The 24,148-nt window shown below is 39.4% G+C and overlaps 1 protein-coding gene across 2 annotated transcripts in view; it reads left to right on the forward strand.

Moving 5' to 3' along the window:
* prkd2 (protein kinase D2) overlaps positions 1–24,148 on the forward strand; it is a 52,812-nt gene that overhangs the window by 22,902 nt on the left and 5,762 nt on the right. Inside the window, exons 2-14 of one of the 2 annotated variants that reach the window (XM_084716920.1) lie at positions 12,932–13,070; positions 13,510–13,641; positions 13,787–13,986; positions 16,016–16,199; positions 16,320–16,391; positions 16,571–16,588; positions 16,740–16,899; positions 18,755–18,866; positions 19,623–19,700; positions 19,799–20,117; positions 21,973–22,025; positions 22,116–22,188; positions 23,069–23,175. In XM_084716920.1, the coding sequence (XP_084573046.1) occupies positions 12,932–13,070; positions 13,510–13,641; positions 13,787–13,986; positions 16,016–16,199; positions 16,320–16,391; positions 16,571–16,588; positions 16,740–16,899; positions 18,755–18,866; positions 19,623–19,700; positions 19,799–20,117; positions 21,973–22,025; positions 22,116–22,188; positions 23,069–23,175 (1,647 nt within the window). The remainder of the gene's footprint in view (positions 1–12,931; positions 13,071–13,509; positions 13,642–13,786; positions 13,987–16,015; positions 16,200–16,319; positions 16,392–16,570; positions 16,589–16,739; positions 16,900–18,754; positions 18,867–19,622; positions 19,701–19,798; positions 20,118–21,972; positions 22,026–22,115; positions 22,189–23,068; positions 23,176–24,148) is intronic. The other variant, XM_084716921.1, reaches the window with a different exon arrangement.

Genomic DNA, 24,148 nt, shown 5'->3' on the forward strand with positions numbered 1-24,148 from the left:
CATTTAACACTGCTGTCTGTCTGTCTCATAGGAAGCACATGTGATATCCTTCCTGTTATGTTGTTGGCACTACTACCACAGTGCTTGTATACTGTAATATTCCTTGTATGCAGTTCACATACTGTTGGTTTCATACTAAGGTTTAGGATATACTAATACATCTCACATACTGTTTTAGTGCACTAATTAGCATGTTGATAAGGAATTTCAGATGCAGCCAGTGGTCACAGTGTTAAAACAAATAAAAAAAACATGTCCACCAAGACAGTGGGAAAAGCCCAGCAACAACTTATCCAACGGACTGATTAATACCACAAAGATGCTGATGAAGTCATCACTTAAAGTTTTGTTGTCCATGCATGGTTAACTTAATGTTTTTAGGCGCTGGCTGGAGGCATGCTAACCTTTGCTGTGGCTCACTCTCTTTGGTAGATGCAGAGCTGGGGGATGATGGGGGATCAGCATCAATTTAACTGGAGGAAGTCACTGGGGTAGTCAAACAACTCCACAGTGGCAAAGCCCCAGGGATTGATGAGATCTGTCCAGAAATGCTGAAGGCTTTGGGTGTTGAGGGGCTGTCATGGAAGGCACGTCTCTTCAACGTTGCGTGGAAGTCTGGGGCAGTGCCAAAGGAGTGGCAGACCAGGGTGGTGGTTCCCCTTTTCAGAAAGGGGGACCAGAGGATGTGTGCCAAGTATAGAGGCATCACCTTACTCAGCCTCCCTGGGAAAGTCTGTTCTGAGGTGCTGAGGATTGCAAAGCTGCTTTTTGCAGATGATGTGGTCCTGATGGCATCATCAGTCTTCGACCTCCAGCACTCACTGGATTGGCTGGGATGAGGATCAGCACCTCCAAGTCTGAGGCCATGGTTCTCAGCAGGAAACCGGTGGATTGTCTACTCTGACTAGGGAATTAGTCCTTACCCCAAGTGAGGGAGTTCAAGTATCTAGTTCCAAGCATGTCCAGCTGAGAGGAGGCCACACGGCAGACCAAGGACTAGGTGGAGGGATTATATCTCCACCCTGGTCTGGGAACACCTCAGGATTCCCCAGTCAGAGCTGGTTATCGTAACCAGGGAAAGGGATGTCTGGGGTCCCCTGCTGGAACCGTTACCTCCGCGACCCGACTTCGGATAAGCAGTTGAAGATGGATGGATGGACATTTTTTGCAATGATCCTTAACAAGTGGTTAACATATTTAATAATATATGTAATGAAGGTGGGATAGTAAACTTTTACTGATATACTATAAATTAAAAAAACAAAAAAAAGCAAATATATATATATATATATTTATTCAACTGGAATTAAGAAATAAGGTTCAAATATACACAAAGTACTGCTGATAAAGCTAACGAATAAAAACAATTCTTTTCTATTTAAAAAACAAAAAGTTTTCATATTGAACAACAAATAAACCACTACAGGCTGACATGGCTGTGACAGGCCAAGATCAGCCCGATAATATCAGTCGCTTGATGTATTGATCCGGTTCTACTTGCCAGTGCTTTCAGCTCACAAGTAATCTAACTCTCTCTGACTTGAGCAAGCTTCAGGGCTAACAGCGCTGTCTTTCTTTCTCTTTAAGTTACTATCTGACCCAGATGCACTCTCAGATGCCAAAATTTGGCATGGATTGATTTAATGTGATTCAGTACTACAGCAGTACAGAGTCTAGACGTACTTTTATCAGTGCCCTTAGAAGTACTGAGTTCAATGCTCAGTCATACCCATTGATATAATTTCCAACAGGAAACACATCCAGGAAGAAAGAAATAGGGTTTTGCATTTGGCCTTTAATGTCTCATCTCAAGATCACGATCACACAGAGTGGATTCTTATTATTTCCACTGATAAACTATATCCTGCTGTGCGAGCTCTCATCTCACTTTGAACCTCTCACCACGTGTGCAGTCACACAGGTACTTTCTCTCCTGTGTGGTTACTTGTGTGTATGAGTGTGTGTTCATGTCAGACACAGGAAGGCTCAGAACATCCAGCACTACAGGTGTGTTTTTTGCAGCTTGTGGAATGTAACTTAGGACTATCAAGTGATTGAATACATCACAGTTCTGACATCATGAGAGCATGGGAAAACTGCACAATGTCAGGTGACTTTTAAGACGTCCTTCCTTGTATACACACTTTCTATGCTGATTCATTTTCATTTTGTTTTCCTTCTTTGTGTCTGCCAAGCCCAGTGACGAGTTGACGTCAATGGTCTCACTTAATTCCTCGTCGTGCTGGCACAGAGCTGTCACTCACTGCTGTGATTTAATGCGTGATGCGAGTGTTTTACAAACAACAGGTCATGTTCACTTTGTGTTTATTTTTTTAAGGCAGCATGTTCTGCAGGACAGACTCTACAGGTGTCTGAGGGCACGGAGGGGGCGGGGAAGGCAGGCATGGCTGTCATTTTTGTCGTCTACTCCATTTCTATGGCAGCATGTGTGACCTCACTGGGGTTAAAAATAGCATGCCGGGCCGGTAACACGTTTGTTCCATCACCAACACTGTCAGCACAAAAGGAAAATTCCTGTGTTGCGCCAAGTTGTTGTCAGGAGCTAATGAGGGCAGATCGTTGACGTCTTTACATGCCCGTTGCCACAGCAACCCCTCATTAAACACCTCATCACTCTCAGAATGGTGGGGTGGTTCTTTCTGAGTCCCGTGCCTGACATGTTAACAAGGATAGAGGGAATTATGGTCTGACAATTAGGGTCTGTGTAAAGAGAGGGATGGTTTATGCAAATAGAAATGCATAAACACACACACACACTCACAGAGTCCCTTAAGATCGTGAAGAATGTAAGTGTGTATATGCATGCACACACGTGCAGAGGCTGTGTGATTTGTTACACAGTCAGACGTGGATGTTTAAACAATGTGTGTTGTTTGAAGGGATGCAGCGTGTTTCCTCTGGACTATAAAATGGCTGGATCAGGTTCCTGTTGTGATAACCAGCTTCTGTTGCAGAAACACACCAGCGTTTAGGACCATGTAGGGCTATAAGAGGTCACACTGTTTACACAGTTCAGTGTCACACACGGCACGTTTTGTGTTTTATCCGTGTTGATTCTCAGGTGTTGATCATGTGTTGTCATGGTCGGGGTTTGGCCTGATTGGTTCTGCAGGACTGCAGTGTTTCTGTAACGTTCTCTACTGTGTAAACACAAATCCAGCTCCTGTCACTCTGTAACATCTCAGTCCCCCAGTCGTTCTTCACTGCACTATTTAAAAAACAAAGCAACAACTGCAAAGAACAGTTTGAAGTGGCTGGAGTATCATTTTTATTCCATTTTAGTCATAACTACTACTTACATCAGGGACATAAAACCAACAGTTCAGCACTACTTATAGTGCCATTTTGAAACTATTCTACCATGTTACCAAGATGGAAGCCAGGAAGCAGATCTTAGCAACATTAGCCCCATTAACCATAAGGGACAAGCACTCAAAATGCAAAATACGACCCCGAGCTTTATCATTACATCGCAGACTCTGGCTCCAAATGATGTCACCACATAAGATGGCAGCGTTCATATGAGGGATATTTTAGTGTGATTTATGTTAGAGGGAGGAAGTGGAGATTCGGCATCCATCTTTATTTCTGTCAAAACTAGGAACCAGTACAAAAAATGACAATTGCCACCATAAACCACAAGGTTCAGGACAGATACAAATATGCAACTGGGTGGCTGTAAACACCAACCTGATTATTCTGTGGGTCACAACTCACAAAAAGTCGAGAACCATTGTCTTCAATATGATTGCTATCAGCTCTGCGAGAGGTGGGGCCTTTGTTTGATTAATTTTGAATGGCTTTTTTTTTCTTTTGTATGTAACCTACTACATTTTTTTTTTACAAAGTTAACTGAATTTATTGATCATTTTACAACACAAGATCGTATAATGAGATGTTAGTTGTAGTTCCCTGTATGCTACTCACAAAAACAAAAGATATACACAAAAAACTATATACAGCAAAGCCTGAGGAAGGAGCTACAATGGGCAAGGTTCAGTGTCTTTTTCAGGATTTGAAGAACAATGGAAGCTTTATATCATATTTGTATGGTGCCACTCATGTTTTTGTGAATGGAAATAACATGGTCACCTGCTGCCTCCATTCATTTTAATGAGGGGACTGTGGCAGAGGAGAAGCTGGTTGGAATAGGAGTAAGAAGTGATTGCTGCTCCCAGATCAATACACTCAAAAAGTATACACCAAAAAAGTATACACCCCAAGTACTACACAATGCCCTACCTAAAGTAACTGCATAGAAGTCCTTTACAAAACTGATTACACAAATGCCCTATAGTACTTGCACAGATGCCATGTGAATGTGCACAGAGTTTGCTGCATTAACTTTTAATAAAACTCTGCTACCTGCTATTAGAGTTTTATTTTACAGCTGATATTCTCATCACTATGCGTGCGTGTGTGTGTGTCTGTATTTTCTGTGAATGTGGTCACTGCCTTATATTTAACAAGCTGTCACTCTTCCTACTCAGACCAGCATTTTATGTTTATACATGTTACTTCACACCTTTGAAGAGCTACGAACCTCATGCTCAAGGTTGCAGTTTCCTGCACTACAGAGGTAACAGATAACATTAATACTCACGATACTGACAATACTAATCACAACACTATAAAAATACTGCTACTAAGGCCACTGACAGTAAATATATCAATTGTGTACGGTGTACAGCAGTGGTTCTCAAACTTTTTTTCAACATTGTTCTCCGTATGACATACTTTTTCAGCCCTTTTATTGAACCTATAGTAGTATATTTCACTCAGAATCATGCATGACTTATATTTTTAAATTAGCATTTAGAAAAATGTAATGTCCCTCCCTGCAGTGCTCCGAAGTAACCCCAGGGGTAATAATACCCCCATCTGAGAAACACTGGGGCCTCCTTGAGGCCTCCTTGGCCCAAAGCAGTCAGAAAAGTCTTACATCATTGACCTTGTGGAGATTCCCTTTTTGTGGAGAAAACATGTCAATGTGTTTATGTTAAAGAAACCACCAGAACAGCCCCAAACAGCTGAAATGAAATAAAACTAAGGATAGTATGAAGCAAAATTATCTATAATGTTGCACAAATACCCTTTAAATAGAATAATTTCATCAGTCAGTAATTAAACAAGATACAGACTGATCTTGACCTCCTGTCTAAATTTGCTGCATGCCTATAACCTGCAGAGGAAGATGGCACTGAAGCTGTTGCATTAATCTGATGATGTGTGTGAATGTGTGTGTTTGATAGTGCATGCTTGGTGTGTGTGTTTGTGCGGGTTGGTGGTCGAAGGTGGCTCATGCTGAGCTGCTGGAGGGGAAGTGATGGGGAGGATGAAAAGCAGAAGCAAGAGGCTTTCTCAGTAGGACATAAAAGTCTGTGTTCTTCACACATGCAGCGTCTTTATATAAACAGGATTTATATTTAGAAACTGCAGCCGTTTGACAAGCCCTCAAGGTTTAAATGAAACCAGCACGACTGGACAGTGCTGGTGCTTGCGTGTGTGTATGAATCAATGCTTTGATGAGGTGATACTACTCTGTTGCTGAAGAAACGCTGCATGCCGTGCTTTTACATGCATGCCTTTTCAGTTAAATTTCTTACAATTCTCTTGACTGTCTCTTAAGAAATCGTCAGAACACAAAAAGTTAATCAAAATTCTTCTATAATACATATGCAGCAATGCTTACATAAAGTGAACTGGAAGAGGAAGAAAGAATTAGGTCATCGTTTCATATTCTACAGGCTCTAGGTTGTCTGCACTTGTTGCACAGTTACTATGATACTTCTGTGCATTTGACCTGCATCATACAGTGTGCCGGTGGGGTTTGAGGTGGTCGACGAGAATCAACAGAATATGAGCGGAGAGGAGAGGAAATGGCAGCCAGTGATGTGGCGTCATGTGTGTGTTTGTGTTTTTGAATACAATGTTTTTGAGCTCAAATTTCACTGGCAAAGACCCTGTTCCATGACATCACAGTGATATGCTGAGAAAGGTGTTTTTATGTGTGATCTGCAAACACGCGGTGATATCACCTGTTTTGTTTGCTTTTGAGTGTTCAGATCCTTTTATATGAGTGTATGTGTGTTTTTAATGATGTCAGATTGGGTCATCTGGATGAAGATGTTGGACCTCACTGTTGACAGTAGTAACAGCACACTGAGACCCACAGCAACAAAATGTGACAGTTATCATTGTTCACGGTGAGGCTTACGAGGGAGGCATCAGCTGTGCATTTAGATAGCTGTTTTTTAACTTTTGCATTCCAGTTTAGATAACTTCCTGTTAACCCCATCAGTCCCAGTGCACCACCTATTATTTAAATTAGGATTTCATTTGAACTGACTGATGTATCTTAATATCATCAACATTTTGTTATATCTCATTCTTGTGATCAAAATAAGTTATCATGCTTGGTGGTATGTTATTGCATGTTTAACACTGGAATTCTTTTGCTTCATGTAAATAATCCTGAAAGTCTGATTCTGGTATTACACTGTTAAAATTGTTTTCTTCCATATCTTCTGGAATAGCCAGGCCACCCTGTCTGTGGAGGTGGGTTCGAACAACGGCCCTATACAGTAGATCTGGCAAATGAGCGTGTAGCTGTGGCAACATGGAGGGAAGTTCAACATTGTGATGGTATGAAAATGTTGGAAAATTGGCAAAGTTACAGGTCTTGTAACTCTTGAGCCACCAACTCGTGAGAAACATACTGTAGGCATCCAAGGAAAATCACTTAATCGAGACCTGAACAGAACACAGCACCAAACTTTTGAAGAAAGTAGGTTAGTCAAATCACTGGCGAGGACGAGCACTGCTGGCCGACCTTAACATTACATCAGCTAGAAAGAGAGGGAGTGGACCGCATTGAGGACAATGTCACTGACTGGTAAAGCTCAGAAAAAATGACGGGATATGTTTCTTTGTGCATTCTTTTCTCCATTTCATCTTCTTTATAGGTCTTTTGTGTGTTGTTCCTGTTCAGAGAGCATCATAAAACTTACATTGGTAAAAGATAATGATAAGGAAAGTTGGGTTGCCCAGACAAAAGTAAGGAGGGGGTGATTGAACAAGAGGAGGAAATTAAGAGTGATGGGAGAAAACAAGGGAAGGGTTTGGGTAAAGAAAGCCTGGTCCATAATTCATTTCACTCATAATGGCTTCATTGGCCCGAAGAGCTGCAGGAATAGTGCAGGCAACACAGGGCAACCTGATCCCTGGTAACCCAAAGAAACCAGCCAGAGACACAGCCCTGTCTCCAGGCAAACCACACTACACTATACTACAGTATGTATGATAATAGAGCCAGCTCTTTGTTTACACACACCACACACATCCACAACACTCCTAACCTCTCCCCTCATAGATATACAGTGCACACTCAAACATATAGAGATGGTTATGTAATTACAAAACAAATAATGTAATTTTTCACCATGTTGACATACAGACAGAAGTAATGTGCGGCTTTTGTGCTCTTCCCACCCTGTACTTTCACTGAGAACTGGAACAGTGAGAGAAGAAAAGAAGAAAATGGTCATTTTCTCTGAGGTAACTGTGGTTTTGGGGAGTTTTGGATATTGTGCTTTTCAGTAGAGCTGTAAAGACTTGTGGTCTGCACAGACGTGGCAACTGCACTTGTGGTCTGCACACTGTGTATGTTTTGGACAGCAGATGCAGGATTATATGACTTGTCTTGTGTCTTGAGTTGCTCAGAAAAGATGTGAGCAGTAACAGTAACAGCGTGGGGTTAATGGCACAGAGGCTGGCATTAAACAGTGCCGTCGTGGGGCTTACAAATGACTTAGGTTGAGGGTTGTCTGTGGATTTGGGCAGAGCTGGGAGTCTCCTCTGATCTGGGCTTTGTGGGTGTTTGTAATTACAAGCGGCAGTAGTCCGTCTTATTTGTGGCAGTCCCAGGTACTGATGCATGCAGTTATTTCATGATTCACTCCTGTCAGAGAGCTTTTTAAGTCTCAACTTAGGAAAGTTTGGAGCCTCTTCTTATTAGTATCTGTATCGTCTAATTGAGCCAAAGACAGACACATTTATGTAGACGCCTGCTGGGGTTAAAGGTTCTGTTCCCATAAATTATGAAAGAAACAACATATTTTTGCACTTACCGCCTCTAGTGGTATCTAGACATGGAGATACTTTTGGTTTTATCTGGCTAGCCTATGAGATATCCATCTCTGCCTCCACCCCAGTACAGTGGAGGTGGAATTTCATTTGTGCTGCTCACAGCATTGAAACATTGCAGAAACAGTGACCTTGTTGCTGTGGATAATCCACAGGCCTCACTGAATTGTTTTTACTGGAACTGCCACCAATGAAATAGTGTCCATGAAAGCTGTTGACATCGCTGACAGCATGTTTTATGAATTATCCAAAGTGACTGTTGAAAGGCACGATGCTGCTGAATTTTTAAAATACTGTGATCACCACTAATGAAGCGAAGCTCAGGCAGTTCAACTTGTGTGGCCACTACACTCACATGGCATACTGTCACTGCAACAAGCCAGCGCACCCTTTTAATCCTGGCAGAGTACTTAAAGCTGGTGCAGTTACTGCTTGCCACACTGCTGATTGAAAGGTTATGCCATCCTTGCTCTTTTTCATATGTCCAACACCAGCATCCATTTGCAGGCACTGAAGAAGAAGAAGAAGAAGAAGAAGAAGAAGAAGAAGAATACATTGTTAATTCCCTTTGGGGGAAATTCAGCTTCTTCCTCACTCAATTGTTAATTTTTTACACACACACATGTCAGCCTTAATACACCCATGCACATGTGATTACTGGGAGAGGTAACAGAGTGATGGGGCTTCCCAGAATAAGGTGCCCTGAGCCAGTTCAGTACCTTGCTCAAGGGTACCTCAGCAGTGCCCAGGAGGTAAACTGGCACCTCTGTGTGCTACCAGTTCACACTCCGTATTTCTAGGTCTGAGCTGGACTTGAACCGTCCACCCTCTGGTTCCCCAGCCAAGTCCTTATGGACTGAACTACTGCTGCCTAAATGCACTGACAGCGATAATGACATCATTCAATGGTGCACAATATGTAAGGCTTTTTTTGTATTAAGCAGTCAGGATGATGTAGTTATTAGCAACAATATACAACAATTTGAGAATGTTTTAGAGGATGTATCTGTCTGTTAACAGAGCCTCCAGTTGGCAGTGTAGTTAGTGTTCCACTGAAAAACCACAGAACTGTACAGTAACATTAGGATTCATGAAACTTGGTCAAAGTTTACTTTAATTTCAAGACCCCGACTGTATATATATGCCAATATACTATACGTATGCTGGTCAAATGTATATATTTGCACAGTTTAGAGCAGTTCCATAGCTACTGCTCAGACAAGTGAATGAGGCATTACATTAAGTTAGTTAGGGGAATATAAAAGGATGTATACATTTCTGTTACTCTGAACTGATCTGATTTTGGAGATGTTTCTCTTAATACAAACTTTCTTTACATGTTGATCTAAGTTCAAGCCACAGTCTGAGATGTAATAATAACCAGACTGTTTTGTAGCTGACTTTATGTTGGGAGTGAGGGGCCAGAGGAGTGGCAGTATATGTTTTTAGACATGTTCAGGGGCCCACTGATCAGAACTTATGTCCTATCAGAGTTGTATTTTTAAGAGTACCTCTGTTAACTTTTATGTCATCTAAGCAGCTATGTAGTGAAGCCAGTTTGCCAATGTCAGAAGGTTTAAACAACATGTACAGCTCTTTATCATTCACTTAGCTATGGAGGGAGATGTTTTGGTGACAAATGGTATAGACCAAGCGTGGGAATATTTAAAAACTCAGTTGCATCACCAGATTTAGCCCAGAACAGACAAACTAAGTGCTGGCTCGAGAGCCTTGTGCACTTTTTGCAATATTTGTGACCACAGTATTTTTACCTTCACACTTGAAAAGGGAGGGTGAGATGAGCTGTATTCAGTCGGTTGCAATCTAAAACCTCACCACTAGTTGCCACTAAATCCCACCCACCGATCCTTTAAGAACCACAAATGCTTAAAATTATGTAAAAACATGGGATTGGAATTTCACGGACAACAAAACAGAGAAAGTAAGATAAATGTTATCACTTCAAAACTTCATAAATCACAAGAAGATCATTAGTAATAATAAAATGATTTAAAATCAATAGTGTGTAAGAAACTAGCTTCAGTGCAATTCAATTTTAGTTGCAGGAGAGAGCAATATATATTACAGTATGTTCTGATAGTTCTGTTGCTCTTAATAGCAATTCTAGTGTAATTTATTATAATTTGTCTTATTCTACTTTTACTGTAAAATGGTTTTAATGATAATTAAAAATGTCATTTTATCATTTAAATATTCCTTTAATTCATTAATTTTTTATGTGTCTGTTTTAATTGCATTTACTTATGTCAAATGTTTTATCTCTACATTATCCACATTGATCTTTGGCTGCAACTTTTATGGTAGTTCAGGCTCTGCACAGCATTGTGCATCCACCTGGAATCAAATGTGATATATAAATAAAGTTTTGCTTGCTTGCCTCTTGCTGTTGATGCTTAATACCACATAACTTTTGAGGTAGGAATCCTTAAATCAAGGTGTAATTCAAACTATGGTATCAACCTTGTAAGGAGATAACCATCTTGTGTTTATAGCTGGTTTCCACTCCTTCTAAGTGCCTGAAGAAAGCAGTTATTCCAAGTTTAATTTTTTGCTTAGTAGCTCCAACACTGACTGTGGCAACAGACTAACTGTGCTTCAAGAGGCCTGTTTTTCCTCTAAATTATAGGCTGTTTCAATTCAATATTACCTTCATCCCTCAAGTCTCAGCTTTCCGCTTCACTCTGTTCTCTTCTCCTGTGTATAATCTTGGTTCTGTGTTTTCTTTTGTCATGTTTGCGAATCATCTTTGTATAAAAAGTGTGCTTAACAAATGTTAATATCATTTAAATGGTTACACTACATTTTATCTTTCACACCTCTTGACCACATTAAGATTTGAGTGTGTGTTTTTTTTTTGTTGTTGTTGTTGTTGGCATAACCTTGAATCTGTGATTTGCTTTATGGATGTTTGTGAAATAGGTTCAGGATTTTCTTCAGGTTTTGAAAAACGTCCGCTCTGTGCTGTTTGTGTCCCGTTGTTGACTGTGTGGTCAGCAGCAGTAGCCCACTCCTGGGGTGTGGTGGTGGACTCTGTGTAGCTTGGCAGTGGCTCAAGCCAGGCCTGGATGTCAGATGTGGTGATGTGGATTGCCCTTTGGGAAACTGAGGGGGAAACTGTGTGTATTTAGCAGAAAATAAGGGAAATGGGGGGAGAGGGTTTGTGTGTTTTTGTTTGTAAGGAGGGTGTGTCTGTTGGTAAGTGAGGAGGAGGAGGTGTATGTGTGTCATTGTGTCGTTCCAAGGTGGAGACCAGGGTTCCCCTTCCTGTAAGCTGTTAGAGCCCGGCCAGATGGTGAATCTTGACTCCAGCATGGGAAAAACAACAAAAGAGAGACACGGGGAGGATTGTGTATGTGTGTTTAGCTGTGGTGTCCTGTGTGGTGTGGCCACTGAAGTGAACCAGGCGGTATTAACTATTCAGGAGAGCAGGGTTTCCCTATGACAGCCTCCCCTGCTCTGCTGACTTCTGACTGACACACTCATCTCTCATATCTCTGGAAGAGCTTCATGGAAACACCTGTGTGTGTTTGTGTGTGTATGACTGATAGGAAGATAGGATAAAGTTTCCCCTTTGTCTTGCTTTCCACATTCACCAAGTAGCTTGATTTGTGGAATTCAGCCAGCGTGTCTTGTATATCAGTGGTTACACTTGTGTGTGCATGTGTGTGTGTGCATGTGTGTGTGTGTGTGTGTTGGCTGCTGTTCCAGGGGCTTTACACAGCAGGATATGATAGAATTAGTTAAAGGCAGACAGTAATGTCATATACTTGAGAACATATGGACATTCCAGTGTTGAACTTACATGAACCATGTTCCCAGTGCTGCATGTGATGTCTCCACATGCAAATGTTATTAATAAAAACAACAGTAGTAACTGTGTGGGATGTTTGGTGCAGTTTTGAATATAGTATGAACTAAATGTAATAGGTAATTTCTTCCAGCTTGATTATAATCTGAATGTTCATTGCCGAGTGGGTTTTTCCCATACAGGGAAATTGCCTTGGGGGTGTTGTGAGACTGACGATAACTATGATGATCCAGTAAACATACCGCACTAGCTTTTCTTTTGTTTTTTTTAAATTTCAATTGATATCGCAATAATAACGTTATACTGAATTTATTTGGAGGACTGGGCAAATTGTACTGAAAATCTGATACTGTGACAGCCCCAAACAAAAATTACAGCAAGTGAAAAGAAAAAGAAATCATAGATTGAAGAATCATAAATAAAATAGAATTTTACAATAAAAATTATGAAAATATATAAAAAATATATTTAAAATGTATCTGTTTTTAAAATTTAAAGTATATAAAGAACATGTGCAATCTGATGCATCCAAGAAGGACTGTTGACAGTACTGACAAAAGGCTGGTCTACATGTGGTACAGTTACCAAAGACAAGGTTACCGTAATGCTCCGTCTTTGCAGGTCAGTTTTGTAGCAATCAATATTGATATAATATTATCTTTAGGTTCTTGAGTTCTTGCAAACATTCATGAACAATCATTTCAAAACTCAATGCAGTATTTTTATTCTGTAACTAACCAAAGCTCAATTTCATGTACTATTACTGTACTAGGTACTGATTTGACTGCAACAGCTGGCAGGCAACACACAGGCACTGACAGCTGATATTAAGCCCTTTATGGATTACATGAAGTGCAACTATATGTTTCAACCAAATCCCACTACAGCTGATCCTCCTAACCTACATTTCTGTTATGTTTTATTTGTCTGTTCCAGTTCCCAGAGTGTGGCTTCTACGGCATCTATGACAAGATTTTATTGTTCAAGCATGACACATCCACCAACAACATCCTGCAGCTGGTTAAAAGTGCCAGTGACATTCAGGAGGGAGATCTGGTGGAGGTGGTGCTCTCTGGTAAGTAACCTCTTCTCTTCTCTTCTCTTCTCTTCTCTTCTCTTCTCTTCTCTTCTCTTCTCTTCTCTTCTCTTCTCTTCTCTTCCCTTCTCTTATGGCTATCTTGTGCTATTACGGTACAAGATAGCAGTATTCAAATATTAGAGACCTTCCTTCTTTCCTCTGTTATCTGTCTTTCATTAATGCTGTCACTCTGCATAACAACTCTTAAAATCAGCCCTTATCTGCTCATTTTACTATTACTCATCTATCGCAGGCCTAATCTGTTCTGTCATCATTTCAATCTGTGATGCTCCCCTGCCAGGAGGAAAAGTCACCTACTTTTCCATCCTGTTTCCATCTTACCTATCTTATCACTCTTTATTCTGCTGCGTTAAAGTAGTATGATAGTATCTTGACACCCACTGTGACAATGCTCTACCTCTGTTATTCCTTTAAGCGGCAGCCACGTTTGAAGATTTCCAGATTCGGCCCCATGCACTCAATGTGCACTCGTACCGGGCCCCAGCCTTCTGCGATCACTGTGGAGAGATGCTGTTTGGACTGGTCAGACAAGGGCTCAAGTGTGACGGTGAGAAAAATAGGGATATAAAGTGTAAATAAGAACAGACAAATATCTCTCAGACATGGATTATAACACTCATCAAATCTTCCCTCTCCTCCTGCTCTGTTGACCTCCTGCTTCCTGGTTCTTTGATCCATGCTGCCCCCTGCAGGATGTGGACTGAACTACCACAAGCGCTGTGCATTCAGCATCCCAAACAACTGCAGTGGAGCTCGCAAGCGGCGCCTGTCCACCACCTCGCTTAGCAGCAGCCAGTCCCTGCGTCTCTCCACCACTGAGTCAGTGTACAGTGTGGGGACGGTCTCCACATGCACAGAGGACACCAGCCTCATCCGCTCACACACACAAATGGTACTGATGGATTCATGCGCAGAATACTTTCATGATTAATAAGACCAGAATGTGTCAGAACTTTTATTTACCACATTAAACACCTTTGTTTTAAGTTACAAAGACAACATAAAACAGGGCAAAGCATGCAGCTTCAAGTTGGGTCACGAACAGCTGGTATTTATCTATTATTGAGCTTGAAACATTACTGGCAGGCACTCTTTAAGAAAGCAGACAGGTGAACTAAGTAAAATCCACACACTTGTTGTCATCAAAAATAAAAGTTTCATCCACCCGGCTCTTGTGTCCTCTGAGGCTGGTGGCAGATGTAGCAACTGATGCTGCTACTTTGACATGGTGTCAATGAGAATTTGGTCTTTATTTTCTCGTGGTCATTTCTAGAATTGGTTGACAATGGATATACTGAATTATTTATCAAGTTTCATAATAATAATAAAAAAAAAAATAATGATAATAGTAAACTATATTTGTATAGCACCTTTCATATGAGAAATGCAGCCCAAAGTGGTTTATAACAAAGAAATTGCATGCACCAAGTGCTTCACATAAAAAAAGACATAGAATAAATGTAAACATAGGAATATAGTGCCATAATTAAGATCAAATAAGAGGGAAAATAAAACCCACATATAAAAGGAAAAGATAAGAATAGAATACATAGAATACATCTTCACGTGAATATATACCCACATGATAACACTGGTGAATAGAATTCATAGAATGGATGAAAATTTAATTTATGAAAACAGCCTTTTGAGTACCATTGTTGTTGTAATTTGGATGAACCCTTCAGGAAAACTTAATAAAGACAAAAAGAATTACTGCCGATTGATTTCTCATGTTATTCTAATGTAACTATGTAATGACAAGGTTTGATGTTTGGTAGTTGGATCACTCTTATTGAGAATAAACAGCAGGATGGAGCAGAACTTTACTGTTCTCCACGCTTCAGCAGCTTCCCAAAAACACTTCCTTGTTCAGACTCATGTGTGACTGACCTAACCAATCAGAAGCTAGAAGGACTTAGACTGAGGGAAATATGAAGGAACTACAGAGCTAGATTTAACAAAATACAAGATAAGATAATCCCACACTGGGGAAATTCACAACAACAGCAGAATTCACAAATTATCTGTTATCTATGAACAGTTTTAAAGATGCTGCTCCAAATATTTAAACATGTAAATATGTAAAAAAAAATTAACTGACTCCAAATACAAGAGGTTGCTCCGCTATTGTGGAAAACTTGTTTCTGCTGCCCTCAAATTCCCCCCCCAAAAATAAATTAATGCAGGTTTAAAGTGGACAATTTTTTTCTTTAAATTATCATCATGATGAACATGTTCATTGCACTGTGTAATGGCTATAGAATAATGACACCATCTGCATTTAGATTGATTCCCTATGAGCCTCGCTTTCGGTATGCAAATCTGTCGGCCACTGGGCACAATTTTTCCCAGTAAAAAAAAGATAAAGATAAAAAATCTAATGTTACTCCCCTTCCACCCAATGCCAACCCCTGCGGTAGATACTTGTTTGTCCAAAACTATAGGCTAATGCATGTCATTACAATAGCTTTTACCTGTTTCCAAATTAAGTATAAAATTGTGACAGTTGCAACGTACCACTTCTGTGAACCTGCTTCTTCATTCTCTCTTATTTCCAAAGTGGTTTTGATCATTTCTACATGGAGCTAAGTTCTGACTCTGAGGAGACAGGAAACAGTCCAGTGTTGTATTGAAGGGTGTTCCCCCCCATCAGATATCACTTCCTGTAGAAGTATCCACTGTGGTGGTATTGACACAACACCTGCTGTCTTTGCCACAGTGCACAACAATAATACCTCTGAAATATTAGGGGGCCTAAAAGTTGTCTGTTCCCACTTTTAGGACTGGAAATTTATAATTTAACACTTTGTTTGGTAGTTATTCAATTTGATGCAAAAGGTAGATAATTGTGTTCTTACAATTTCATTTACATACTAATAATTTAATCGATAATCATTCTTTTTTTCACTGTTCTGCTGTAGCCACGGACCCCTAGTGACGCCCGGCGCTTCTACACGGGCCGACCTGTTCATCTTGACAAGATGCTGATGAGCAAAGTGAAGGTCCCCCACACGTTTGCTGTTCACTCATACACACGACCGACGGTGTGCCAGTACTGCAAGAGGCTTCTGCGGGGGCTGTTCAGACAGGGACTTCAGTGCAAAGGTGAGTACAGGCAAAGAGAGAGGCTACTCTCTGGGTGTCCAGTGTGATGAATAACATTAGCTGAATCTAATCCAATCACATGTAATCTGATCAGAATTAATTGTGTTTTGTTCCTCTCAGACTGCAAATTCAACTGCCATAAACGCTGTGCGTACAAGGTTCCTAATGACTGCCTCGGGGAGACCATTGGAGGTGAGGGAAGATTTAATTGATCACTTTTCTAATCTGTTCACCATGCATGGATCTGATAGAATCTGAATTTTTTAATCTGCATGTTTCTATTCTCAATACTAAGCTACTTTAATAACCATACATGATATAACGCATTACCCTAACAAACCTGAAACTTACTAATGTTTTTATCTTCTCAGAAAACAGAAGTAACTGCGGTAAGTATTACTGGAATGATGCATGTGAAGCTGTAGTGGGCATAGTAATAGTCACAGCAGTAGCAAGTAGTTTTCACAGCATTTTAAACACATGAAGTCACTTTAAATCAAGGTGCACTCAGCTGCTTCTCTCCTTCTTCTTTTACTCCAGACATGTTGAGTCCCAGTGCAGACCCTGAGATTCCTATGGACTACAGCACCGAGTACGACGCCTCAGACAAGTCTTCAATAGATGACCCAGACGAGGCCTGCAGCATCCCTGGCTCCTTTTCTCCTGACAACAACCAGGATGGAACCAGCGGCGATCAGAGGTGCAAGAAAAAAAACATTTGGAGAAAAACTACTAACAAGTCCTTAAATAAATATTATAGGAACATCAGTTAGGCTGTAAAATACCAGGGTGACTCTTTAAAACAGCCCACCACAAACTTAAGAATGCTGCAGACAAATTTGAAATCCAAAACTCAGACTCAGACTGGATTTATTTATTATATATTATACTATTATTACATATTTATTTATTTCACTATAAGACTATATGTCAATATATATTTCTTATTTCATAAACAGAACAATTCCATGTGAATGTGGGCATACAGGATGCAGTGCAAATTGATAATCCATCCATATACACTTACAACTTGCATACAACATATCTTTTTATTTTAACTCTTATCCCACCAGTGTTGAGGTATTCTGTCAGCTGTGATTCCCTGCTGCTGTTAGGATTAAAGTTGTTTAAGTATTTATATGAGGAGTGTGTGAGACGTGTAATTTTCAGTTTTGTAACTAAGTTTGAAATTACCATAAAATATTTAAAATTAAATATTTACATTAAAAAAAATAAACTAAGTAAACAAAGCCATGGCATTCAAATTACTTGTTATTTTTCCTTTATTTGACCTAATTCAAAAACTTTAATTTTAATGACCTATCGCGGCCCACCTGCAGTACCGTCATGGTCCAATAGGGAGCAGCAGCCCACCCTTCTCTGCTTTAAGATACATGAATTAGCAGTAACTAACAATTCTCTATTATTTTTTAGTAACTATTTACTAATTTATACATTAATTTATATATATGATTCAGCGGTTTACGGGCTGTTGACAAATATGTACCATTTTTGAAGAAAAAATATAGATATATAGTGTGAAATCTGATAGAAAATGAGAAAATATAAGTGCTCACTGTCAGTGCTTTTACTGTTCATTTGAAAATGTTCACTGAACTGCAACCTAAATGTATCCTATGTTGTGACATAAAGAAAAATTTAAGAAAAAAAATCTTACATTCATTCATTCATTTTCTATAACGGCTTATCCTCGAAGGGTCGTGGAAGGCTGGAGTCTATCCCAGCTGACACTGGGCGAGAGGCAGGGTACACCCTGGACAAGTCGCCGGTTCATCGCAGAGCAAAAATCTTACATAATATACAAATACTATGAGAGGGAGATATCTTCATAGTTAGACACTTATTTTCAAATACTGTTATTTATTTCACATTAAATTCTGAATAATATGAATATTCTCCCTCCCCCCATTGTTGAACTTTGCTGTCATCCTTTCAAAATTGTTGAAAATTATACCAGTTTATGTTGAGTGATGATTGTATCTCCCTTAATGCAAAACTCAACTGTTTTTCCAAAATATTTTGACATAAAAACTAATTTTTGATACTTTTGTGCATCACGCAAAGATGCTATTAACATTAATTAGTCATACAATGATAAATATATTGTCATTTCCAATAAATGTCACTTGCTATAACTTATTAAGGATTTAATTATGGTACTAACTAACATTAGTATATTGAAGATAACATTTTAAAGCTACTGCAAGGAACTTTAAAAAAATGAAAAGTTTCCTTTGCTATAACCACAAAACAAAAACTAAAACAAACTAAATTAAAAATGCGTCTTTTTAACTGGCTAATGTATCACTCACTGTAACTGTAACTTGGTGGCAGCCATTAAGAATGGTGTTGTTAGCTCATGTAGGTCGTATAGAGGCATCAGTATTACATTGAAACTGGTTCATAATAAGTTAAAAACTCCTTTTAGTAGCTTTAATGAACATGTTCATCATAAAGTTAGGTTTAGGGCTGATAATGGAGGTTAATAACAGATATTTTTACCTTGTGACGACCTGAGTTCTGCCCTTTTCTAGTGTTTACATCCCGCTAATGAGGGTGGTGCAGTCAGTGAGACAGACAACCCGACGATCCAGCACGGCTATCAAGGAAGGATGGATGGTTCACTACAGCAATAAGGACACACTGGTAAAAACATTACCCATAATTCCCATGTGCAGTTCTACTTTAAAGTATGTGTCATTGTTGTAGGAGCTGAACACACAGAAGTCAATTTATTCCACTCACTCAATTCCTTCAGTTTATTTTATTTTTTTTATTTTATTACACTCCAGCAAGATTGATTGATTGATAGATACAATCTACACTCACTCAGAGATACGAAGGACCTTCTGGTCATCAGTCTATTTTCTCTGTCCACCACTTCTTCTTGCAACAATTTTGACCTTATTCATTTGGTCTCTGCCTTTATGTACTCGGTTTGGTCCTTTTCCCTTATTATTCCCATATATTTGTGTGTGTGTATGTGCATGCAAGATTGATTATGAATCGAACTCTCCCCGAAAACATACCAGCACTCAGAAGATGTGTACTAAATTCAAGCTAAAAGCACATTTTCTGCCTTTTCTTTCTAACAACTTACTCTCTATATTTGACCTCAAAGATACATCTCTGCCTCTCTTGTCTTGTTCTTGCTTGTTTTTCCTCTCTGGCTTCACTAACACCCTCCTTTTCTTTCTTTCTACTTTCCTCTGTCTCTTTTTCCCCCTTCTCATCCTGCAGCTTGTCCTCCTGCTCATCCTTCTCATTTGGCCCGTCGCCTCTTCCTCTGGACGTTGAACTTGAAATGCATTCATACTGATCCATGATTTTGCCCCTGATCCATGCCCCATCCCTCACTCTGTGTCCGTCCTCCTCATCCTGTCTTACTCCAAACCCCAACAGAGAAAGAGGCACTACTGGCGTCTGGACTGTAAGTGCATCATCCTTTTCCAGAACAACACCTCCAACAAATACTACAAGGTAAATACAGTTTACTCACTGAAAAGCTGTGGTCTCAACTCATTTATTTTAATTTTTTTTTTTTTATTGTTCCATCACTGGTGCTCCTCCTCTTACAGGAGATCCCTCTGTCTGAGATCCTGGAGGTGCGTCCCGCTGGAGACTTCACGCTTGTTCCCCCAGGCACCAATCCTCACTGCTTTGAGCTCATCACTGGCACTATGTGCTACTTTGTTGGGGAGGATCCCAACACCCTCCCCTCTCTGCCCCCCAGTAACCCTCAGACTCTCCCCCCGACCCCTCCCTCCCCCAGCCAAGTGGCTCCGAACAGCGGCATTGGGCGTGAGGTGGCCAAGGCGTGGGAGAGCGCCATCCGGCAGGCCCTCATGCCTGTCATCTTTCAGGACGCGCCGCCAGCTGAGGGGAACACGACTCATAGTAAGTTGAGAGCAGCCAAAGGCAGGTGGTGTTTTATTATATTCACTGATTGGTACAGAATGGAAATAATGGAATATGCAAAGAAATAAAAAAAAAAGAAAAAAAGGAAATACATAAAGAAATGTAAAACAGTTTGTGGAAATAAATACAAGGAAAAATCAAGAGGGAAAATAACATATAAACAAACAATAAAAACAAAAGCAAACAAAATTAATGAATAAAAAACAAATTAATAAATAAATTGGAAAATTAAAGGAGAGAAGTAAATAAATGAGGTATATTAATTTATTTTAATCATTTTTTTATTTATTTCTTTTTTAATTTAGGCAATTTCTGCCCTTCATACATTGCAGCGAGAGAGTCATGGAAACATTAGTTAATCGTCCTAAAAAAAGTGCTGCTGTCATGTCACCAGCAGTGTTGGGAAAGTTACTTTTGAGATGTACCAGGTTGCTTTTTGATTACTTTTTTGGCAAATGTTTTAAACTGGGCAATAAAGATGAAACCTGTAGAAGTTTCCTCAGGTTTGACATCAGGCATTTTGATGCTGACAGCAGTTTCACAGCTGCTGAACAAGATACACTGTAAGTTTGAGTACTTATATACTGATATCATAGGAAAAATATTGTTGAAATTCCAGCTCTGATAGGTGTTCTTGTCTGACAACACAGCCACCCGCCTTGACGTGGTAGGCGGATTGCAGACATGTAGACTCATGGATCTCGCAGATCAGAGGTTTTCAAAGTCTGAGACTGTGGGCCTCCTCTCAGACCAAACTGGGAAAAAAGCTCCCCACCATAGTTTATTTGCTTAGTTTCACTCAATTCCTGAATGTCTATGAGATCATGATTATGATATTTGATCCCACAGACACCCACCAAATACAGTAGTTAGTTTCTGACACTGGAAAAGTAAAAAAACAAAAAAAACAAAAAACAACAACAACAACAAAACAACAAAAACAGTACATCACATGTAAAAACTAAAACTGCTCCCCCTGTGGAGGCCCGCCTCCCACTATGAAACCCTCTGGGCTAGAGCAGTGTGCATAGCAACAAGAGAACCAATCAAAAACAATCGTCAAAATTTGAGGGCAAACTGCCCAATGAATGGAGTCCGTCAAGACGTAAACAGCTCCGTGGATGGCGCTGCACTGAAATGTGTCCCAACCACTGCTGGCCTGCGTTGTCTGGAAAAATGCTACAAGAAGGGATTCCTGCGTGGAGAAAAGATGCAAAGCAAAAGACTGAATGTTAATCTCAATATGTAACTACTGGAGAATGATCTATACCTGCTTTACTAAAAGTGAGATCATTTCTGTTGTTAGTTGGCGCTATTTACGTAAAAGTGACTTCAAATTGACTTGATAGAAGCTTATTGCTGAAAACATATATTTGGATGTAATCATCATAATCACCAACATTCTGACCAATACCTGTAATTTAATTACATATTTTTGTACTGTCATAGATTACAATTACATACATTTTGTAATTTGATTACATAAAGCTATGAGATGTAACGAATTACTTTCTAATACCAATCACCAACTACGTGCACATGTACAAATTTGAAAAAACAACTTGCCAACTTTAGCTGACTTTAGCTGGAAGAGTCTGCTCTCTGTCAAAAACACCCCAATGAAGGCCGTCTGCCAAAACTCATTTGTCAACTAAAGAACAGATTCTTCCACTAAGCTGCTCTCTCACAAGGTTACTATGTAGAGTCAAGTTCTCCTTTTTTAGTGCTGGAGAAAATACAACTCAGTGCATAATACATAATATTAGTTGTTGTGCTTTTTAATGACACACAATTTAGAGCATATAATAACGTGTTCCTGGTGCTCTATTTTCAGGACAAGCCTCGATCAGCATATCAGTGTCCAACAGTCAAATTCAAGAGAACGTGGTAAGACTGTTTGTTAATTTCTATCAATTTCCTTCAATCCTTTTTACACTGAGGATGATGATGAGAGTATGAAATATTGCTCTCCTACAGGATATTGGTACAGTGTACCAGATTTTTGCTGATGAAGTGCTGGGATCTGGGCAGTTTGGAGTCGTGTATGGAGGTATGTCGATCTACAGTATGTCCAGTGATGCTGACTGAGCTGTAGATTGCTGTATTTCGTGAAGGTCAAAATGTATGGGTTAAAGTGCTGAACAGGAGATAACAGTGTGTGAAGTTAAAAGCTAATAAAACACGAGACAGTTAGAGTTTGTACAAAGTCTTGAAAATTAGGAAAATGCTTACTTTTAGAATATTCTTGAATTTGAATACAGTCCTTGAAAAATGTTTGATTTTCAACCTAATCTGGTGTTTTGTCGACACAATCACTCATGTAAAACAAAAATCTAATATTTGTCATATTTGTTATGCATAGTTAGTTAAATCGTCTGTCAATCCATTAGTCTGTAACTTAGCAAACATTAAATAATTATGATCAAAACACTGAATTGAAGTTAACATAAGCAAGTCATTTGACTCTTAAAAAGTTGTACAAACGCCCCCAACAACAATTTGACATACTTATTATTTTCTATTCTTATTATTTTCTATGTTTACAGTATATCTATTTCTATTCTTGAACTGGAGCACATGTAACATCAACAGTTTTATGATTCTGATGTTTGTGTGCAAGACTAAGTATGCTGCTACTAGCACAACAGGCTTGAATATCTCACCAAACTATCAGCGGTGGAGTTGCATTTTGGGTAATTCTCAGGTTTTAACAAGGAATGTCAAATGCATGGAATAAATAAGAAAATATCAGTCGTTTGCATCAATTTTGATCTTGGTTTTACTGTTCCTGTGAGTGAGTTAGACAATGTTAAATCACTGGAGTATAATTTTAAGTACATCTAAAACTCTGAATAACAGGGCCTGATAAATGTCCATGAGAGGTTCAGTTCACAGCTTCATCTTTTACTAACACTCCATCTGTTCACCAGGAAAACACAGGAAGACAGGGAGGGATGTAGCTGTCAAAGTCATCGACAAGCTGCGCTTTCCCACCAAGCAGGAGAGCCAGCTGAGGAATGAAGTGGCCATACTGCAGGTAAACACACACACACACACACACACACACACACACACACACACACACACAGTTACTGTACAGCTGTATAGGAGTTTGTTTGTACATACATACTAACACTGACAAAGTAACAGGTGCTTTGCTATATATTGGACATTTGTGTTGTTATATCAGCACATACATGAAAATGCTGACATTAATGCCAATACTGCTGTTCACTGTGACACTGATAAAGTTTGCATTGACTTAAGTGGACCGTGAGCCTCAGTATTATTGACCTATAATAAATCATGTTAAACAGAATTTTTAAAAGGAAGTGCATAAAACAGTTTCACAGGTTTACTTCTTTGGAACAGATGATTCAATGTCATACCAAATCAATCTATGGTTTGTTGACCATCATTGAAGGGAAAACCCCACATGGACACAGTGATATTGAGGAAAACATTGAGAAATATTAGCCTGGGCGCTGTGTTTTCCTGCAAAGTTCCTAAAATATCTGATTGCAAATGTCAGAGTGACCTGATAATTGCTTTTTACAATAGCATTTTCATTGTTCCCAGTGATGAATCATTATTATTTAAAATGAGGAAGGAATAATTTTAGGTTGTCCACAGTCATTTGTGATTCACATTTCGTATTTGGATTAAATGTTCTACCTAGGACAAAATGATAATTAAATTGCCTTTTCTCAATCAATTGCTCTATTTTATGTTAATATGAATAATTTATTAAACCAGGCTTCAGTACTCAGTTTATATTCTTCATGTCCATGATCAACCTCTATGTTCGTCCTCTGTATATACACACACATCTACATTAATTGAATAATATAAAAATGATTAATGAAACATTTCCTGTGGAAACATATAGAACGCTAATGATAAATGAACAAATAAAGGTGTATGATCAACATTTTGGTCAGATATGTATTGTGAGAATGGAGGGCGTCACATGCTGTAGCTTTTCTCTTCTTTTACGTTGCGTTGTTGTG

Source organism: Lutjanus erythropterus, chromosome 4 (assembly GCF_056507025.1).
Source record: "Lutjanus erythropterus isolate fLutEry1 chromosome 4, fLutEry1.hap2, whole genome shotgun sequence".
In the NCBI taxonomy this organism is placed as follows: domain Eukaryota; kingdom Metazoa; phylum Chordata; class Actinopteri; order Lutjaniformes; family Lutjanidae; genus Lutjanus; species Lutjanus erythropterus.